The sequence below is a fragment of the Hydra vulgaris genome, chromosome 08 (assembly GCF_038396675.1).
Source record: "Hydra vulgaris chromosome 08, alternate assembly HydraT2T_AEP".
Classification (NCBI taxonomy): domain Eukaryota; kingdom Metazoa; phylum Cnidaria; class Hydrozoa; order Anthoathecata; family Hydridae; genus Hydra; species Hydra vulgaris.
In genome coordinates, this window is record NC_088927.1 from 27,615,772 (window position 1) to 27,622,500 (window position 6,729).

The 6,729-nt window shown below is 27.7% G+C and overlaps 1 protein-coding gene across 2 annotated transcripts in view; it reads right to left on the minus strand.

Moving 5' to 3' along the window:
* Positions 1-6,729, minus strand: part of LOC136083718 (uncharacterized) — a 59,924-nt gene that overhangs the window by 23,627 nt on the left and 29,568 nt on the right. Inside the window, exon 3 of one of the 2 annotated variants that reach the window (XM_065803352.1) lies at positions 6,021-6,396. The exons of the other annotated variant lie outside the window; for it this stretch is intronic. Within the exon in view, the coding sequence (XP_065659424.1) occupies positions 6,198-6,396 (199 nt within the window). The 3' untranslated portion in view covers positions 6,021-6,197. Of the gene's footprint in view, positions 1-6,020; positions 6,397-6,729 lie in introns of those variants that run through there. 2 annotated transcript variants of the gene reach the window in all.

Here is a 6,729-nt window from a genome sequence, read left to right on the forward strand (position 1 = left end):
CCAGTGAGTGTGAAATTGCTCACACCATGACAGCAGTCATGTTTGATTGCTACTTAGCCAGCAATCAAGAGCTCTTTCAAAACAATTAACTGACTTTGCTGTTACAACTTCAAATCGGTAGTAAGTTCCGTGTATTTGCAATTTTATTAAAAATTTGTAAGAAAAGATGCAATCCATTTAAGTACTAATCCATCAATACCATAAGCTCTTAGTTTTGATAACATTCTGTTATAAGGAACTGTGCTAAACGCCTTTGCAAAATCTAGTAAAACAATATCAACGGGAATTTGATTTTTAATGTTTAATGTTATAAAATCAATTGTTTCCAATTGATTTGTTGTGCATGATTTGTTCTTAATGAATCCGTGCTGATCCTCTGTTAACAAATTATTTTTTTAATATAAGTTTCAATTTTGTTTAGAATAATACCTTCTATATTTCGCACACAACTGAAGTGAGGGAAACTGGTCTATAATTAGCTGCAACTGCTTTGTTACCTTTATTGAATAGAGGAGTTATATTTGCAGATCTAAATTGAATTAGGAGTTGACTTGAAGCTAATGATTCTCTGAAGAATATTGTTAAAAGAAGTGCGAACGCTGCTGAAGCATTCTTTAGCATGGCAGAATGGAGTTTATCAGGTCCGAAGGCTTTTTTTTGTTAAGTCTCTGAAGACTCTTCAAAACATCATTATAATCGATTTCGTCAGGAGATAGATCAGAAAAATTTGTAGCATAATTGTTAATTTTTGATTCAAACTTAGAAAGAGCACCGTCAGGTTCAGTAACAAATACATCTTGAAAATATTTGTTTAAAATATTAGCAATTTCAACTTGATCCTGTGAAATATATCCATCGTCTTTTCGCAAAGCTTTTATTAAATTTTTCACCAATAACTGGTTGTTAATATATTTATATAGCAATTTTGGATTTTGGTTTGCTTTTTTACTTAGCCTTGTTCATAAGTCATTCGAGAACACTTTACTTCAGATTTTACAATGAGACATTGTATTTTATAATCTTTACTCAAATTAGCATGTTTCCATTTTTGAGCACAGTTTCTATATCTCAAATTTTTCTTTTTCCTAATCAGGGATTCAAGTTCTTTATTTATCGAAGAAGTTTCCTCATTCTAATTTGTGAAACATCAATAGTGGGAACAAATAAATTGCTTGCAATGCTGGAGTAATAAATCAATTCATTATACATGTCCTGAACTGGCACATTTTTGTAAAGTTGTACCCAGTCAATATTTGAAATAAATTGAGAAATTTTTTCATAATCAATTTTTTTGTGAACAAATTTATTACAGTTCCTAGGTTGAAGTTTTATTTTAATTTTAAGAAAAAAATGAAAAAATATTATCAAATGGCCTTTAGTGGGATTACCGCGTGCCAACTGCGTATCTATTGCACATACATTTCCGGATTCACTCGTAAAAATCAAATCCAACATATTAACTGCCATTTCATTTGAGACTTGGAAAGTTGAAGTGTTTACATGCTGATATAGAAAAGTGTGATTTAATGTGTTACTGAAAATATGTTTAATCCCTGAATTGTTATTAATAGAAGATACATTTTCATTAGACAAATTTATTGAGGGAAAATTGAAATCACATATTTAAAACATCTTTAAACCCTTTTTTATCAACATAATTTCTTGCTTCTATAAAAACTAAATCAAACAAAGCTATATCAATAAAATCACTTGGCCTATAGAAGCAACCAACTAAATATTTATCTTTACCAAACAACAATAGTTTTATTTTCATTTAGATGCCCCAGGATGTTGTTGCGGTTTTATCACAGAGCATCGCGGATGAGCATTTAATGGAAAGTTCACGCCTCCTAACTAACCAATGTTGCCAAACTTGCCCAGAGGTGGGCTTTGAACCACGGATCCTTTCTGTCTGAGGCAAGTGCGCTACCTCTGCTCCATGGCTACTCACCCAATACAACCCAAACTTGTTCAATTATGGTCTGACTAAACTGAATATTTTTGAGCTCTGTGGTAGTTTATTCCATTCGCCTGATTTTTTTAACCCACTAAAATTAGTAAACGATATTTATATGATCATTATCTTACAACATGAACATGGAAACAAAACAAAAAATAGATGTAAAACTAGTTTCACTTTAATGTTTTACACATTAGGATGAAATACTATAGCAGATTATTCCCTCCGCCTAATTTATTCTGTCTCACTGCGTATTAATCACTTCTTTTTAATTCATGCAAACAATGAAAATACTTATTTTAAGAGAAATAGTTAAAATTTGCTAGCTCAAGATTTTCAATACACCTGCGGTTTATTAAATGCTACATCATCAGTTAATGAAATTGGGAAACCATGTTGCTTTTTTGAAAAATCTTGTAACAAAACAAGATGAATAAGCTTAACAATGTTCTTAATGTTTTATTTAGCCATAAATTACTTCATGCAAAAAAATTGAAACTAAGAAGTAATTTTAATTACAAAACTGATACAAAAATTACTGAAATTTGAAATAAAAACCCCATTAAACCTGGTTAGATATATTCACCTGATGAAACTTTAGCATTAATTACTAATGGTGATATATCAAAATCAACATACCAGCTTCTAAGAAATGGTGCTGAAAAAAGCGGCTGCCACACATATCCTTTATATTATGGCATAAGATCTTCAAAACCTAAATGCGATCCCAAGAACATTCAAATAGATGGCTATTCAGTACAAATACTACTAAAAGATCTTCTATAACACACTCTTAAAAAGCTATGTGGTATACAAACTACTGTCCTAATAATAATGCTAAGGAATAAGCCAAACTGACGTTTAGATGCAAAGCTGCTTTTGATGAATATAGTGTTTACAAACAGGTAAGTTAAAATGAAAATAATGACAAATGATGAATGCCGGTTGATTATTTGCATAGTATCTTTTGAACTCAGTAGACTTTATAATAATAAAAACGTTGTAATATTATTCATCCAGAATGTGCGGCCAATAGATTAAAAATAAAAAAATATATATTTATATAAAGAGATGATAAATAATCTACAGACTTAATCAAAACGTCGTGGACATAAAATAACATCAAAAATAGAGTTTCAAATCTATAAAATTATTTATATTTTCTATATATTTCAAATCTAATATGTAATAATATCGATAATAGAGTTTCAAATCTAGTGATAAACTTTCATTTTTTCTGAAGTAAGTGTGCATTTTTATTTTTAAAGTTTGTAGCATTAATTTTTTTTAAGTTTATTTCTTTTCGTTTTATTAGTTTACTGCACCATTAAATTTAAACTAAAAAGTTTAAAATTATTTTCCACTTTTTAAAACAGAAAATATATTTTTTAATAAAATAATACTTTTTAGCAAATATTTTTTAATAAAATAATACTTTTTAGCAAATATTTTTTAATAAAATAATACTTTTTAGCAAATATTTTTGCTATAAATTTATTTTTATAAACATTGTTTTCTACATTTTAGTCTTTACAATGAGTTACGATATTTAACAATGCATTTGTCAAGGCTTTTGTAATAAAATCGAGCTTCTTAGACTTGTTAAAGTAACGGAGTTTTTTCTAATTAAAAGAACGAAATTTTTTTTTTTGATTTTAAAGGATAGAAATTTTTACTTTAAAGGATAGAAATATAAAAGTAAAATAACATATAGTAACAAATATTTCACTTGCTTTGCCACCCTCATCCTCCTTCTTTTGTAGTATATTTTTATAATATTTATAAAAAAAATAATGGTGTAAAGTTTTATTTCACACTTATATTTCAAAAAAAATTATTAAAAAAAGGTTAAAAAATAAAATACAAACCACAAGCAATCTTAGCTGATTTTAAAAATAAAAAAGATTTATTAATAATGACTTTTTCTTACTTTCGCTCTAACTCTCTTCGTGCTTCCTAAACTCACTAACTCTTGGTCATTGGGTGCTCTTTAGTGAACTGAACTTGTACTTTAATCATGGTCTGCAAAGCGGGTAATGATGCTCATTAGTGAGCTGAACTCGTCTTCGCGAGCCTTGGTATGTGGCCACTATATGGGAATTAGCTGGAGGAGGATAAACCACAATACCAGTTCATGTCAAGTGGAAGAGAAGATTATAATTATAAAATAGTGTAATTGTAAATTACTAATTTATTTTGTTATATGGTTTTTAATATAATAATTTTTTTTGTTTTAGATTTTGTCCACCACCTGGGCCATTGTGCATCGCTATTAATTTTATGCAAATTAAAAATGTCACATATTTCTACCTTTGGGTAGGATATGTGATACACCCTTAGTAAGGTATAACTTTCTTCCTTTAAAGAAAACTATATACTATTTTCAACCAACATAGCCTACCTTAAGGTAGAAGTTTTTATCTTTTTTTATGTGTGTAGCAATAACACAAGCAATAAAATGTGTACAGTTTTAATGGTTTACATGCACAAATGCCCAACTTATATGAGTGGATTTCTGCAATACATCCTTAACGGTTGAAGTTCCTTTCAAATAGAGGAAGAAACAAATACAGTATCTTATTTATTTAAATGTAAAAAATTTTTGGCTGAGTTGCTCGAAAGATTAATTGCTTCCATTCCTGCTTTAATATGAGTATCAATCGAGTTTGATACACTGGATTTGACTAAAGAACCTGAAATGGTACTTAAGTTTGTAAGTAATCCTTTAGGTATTTATGAGAAACTTATAACTGACGCAGCCAATTAGATATGAAGTTTTCTTATCATATTTTTTAAAACACATAAAACATAACGTATTTTCTTATTCCTAAATAATTTACCTAACGTAAATTAACATTTTAAATCAACATGCATTCCTTTCAGCAATGTAAATTGCTTTTAATGAAGGCATTTTGTTAAAAATGTATTTTTTATTCTAGGTAATATATTTAGATATTATATTATATCTATTTAGAATCCCGGAATAATTCCCGGAAAATTTCCATCCCGAGATTAAAAAAAAAAATTTTAAAAATAATATTGAAAGCAGGGATTGTTATCCTGAAAATCTGGGATTGCAATTTTTGCATTCCGAAATGCAAATTTTCCAATTTTTGCATTATCCGGAAATCCGGGATTGCAAACTTTCAAAGTTTGTGTGTGTGTGTGTGGTTTTTGATCAACGACTGTTGGATTGTATTCATTTTGTTCAATTCGTTGAATGATATCCTTCGAAGTAGAATTCTTTTAAGTGTTCTAAATAACTACAATAATTAGCTGTAATAAATCGGCAAAGAATATATTAATTTATTATTAATATATACTTCACCTCTTTTTTATTTCAAGAACAAAGTATGTCAATCTGGGTCTCAAAAAAAGCGTATTTTCAAGGATGTTTTACAAAATATAAATATATATATTTTTTTCTTTAAATTCATTTTAAAAAATTATGTGAAAAAATGCTTAAGACTCTTTAAAAATTTTAACAAAATTTTTTCTAAGCGAAAAATACTCTTTTTTTGAGAACCAGGTTGACATACTTTTAGATAATTTTTTTTGAAAATATTAGGGATTTTAACCCAAATGCTTACCCCAAAGATTTGAACCCAAATATCTTCACGACTTGACGTGATGGTGAAAAATGAGTTGCGTATTTGAAATAAAAATGAGAAATGCTATACAAGAAACAAATTGTTTGCTCGGCACCAGAAAAAAAAAATTTTTTTTGTTGACCTGTGTAATTTTATATATATATTTTTTTTATATTGGATTGTTTTTACTTATGCTCCATAGCAGAACCGTCTTTTGGAGAAAACTTTAAGTATGGCTAGTTGTATCCAATATGCTATACATGATTGATGTTGAATCTGTAAAAGTTGTCCAAATCATTACTTTAAATTCATTATTTTTAAACACTAAGTAATTATTAAAAATGTAAATTAAAAATACCGATTTTTAGAGAAAAATAACGGTAATACTAATTTTCATTGTACATCTAAATACCGGTACTGCAATACGACAGTATTGTAACGATTTTGCATGCCCTGATCAAAATTAAAGGTATTGTAAAACATTTTCGCATGGTCTTTTCTTTAAAACATAGCCTTTTTCTTTAAAACATAAAACGGTGTTATATCACATATAATAAAATCACGTATAATAAAAATCTGATAATGTAAATACAATATTAGGTGTGCCATTTTATTGTTATTAAGTGCCATATCCTATTTATATTATTTCAAATAAAATCAGAAAATATAGAATCTCGGAGAATTTCACATGAACAAGAATGCCCCAGGGATATTCTTACATCTTTTGAACTACAGACTACTGTTTTTGATAATAAATTAGTAGCACACCCTCCTTCACCTGTTAAGCAAGTTTCGTAATAGTCTTCATCTTGACACGTGACGTGATAATGGTATCGTGAAGTGCAACTAAAAGATAATTTTTTACAAAATTTTTAAATTATATAACGATTTAAAAAAGTTAATCTAACTCAGGAATCTTCATTTTAATTATTTGCCACTAACAGAATTATAATCAATTTTTTCTGTCAATTTAGCTGCAAAATAGCTTATTAGTATATTTTATTTTATAAATTGATACTTTAAAAAATGTATACTGTTGTTTATTGTAAAATATATTTTTGCTTTTAAAATATCAAGTTTATTACTAATCAAAAATATCTAATAAAAATCATTATCTTTGATAAAGATTTTTTAATGATTTAAAAAATTTTTTAAATCGTTATCAATGATAATGATTTT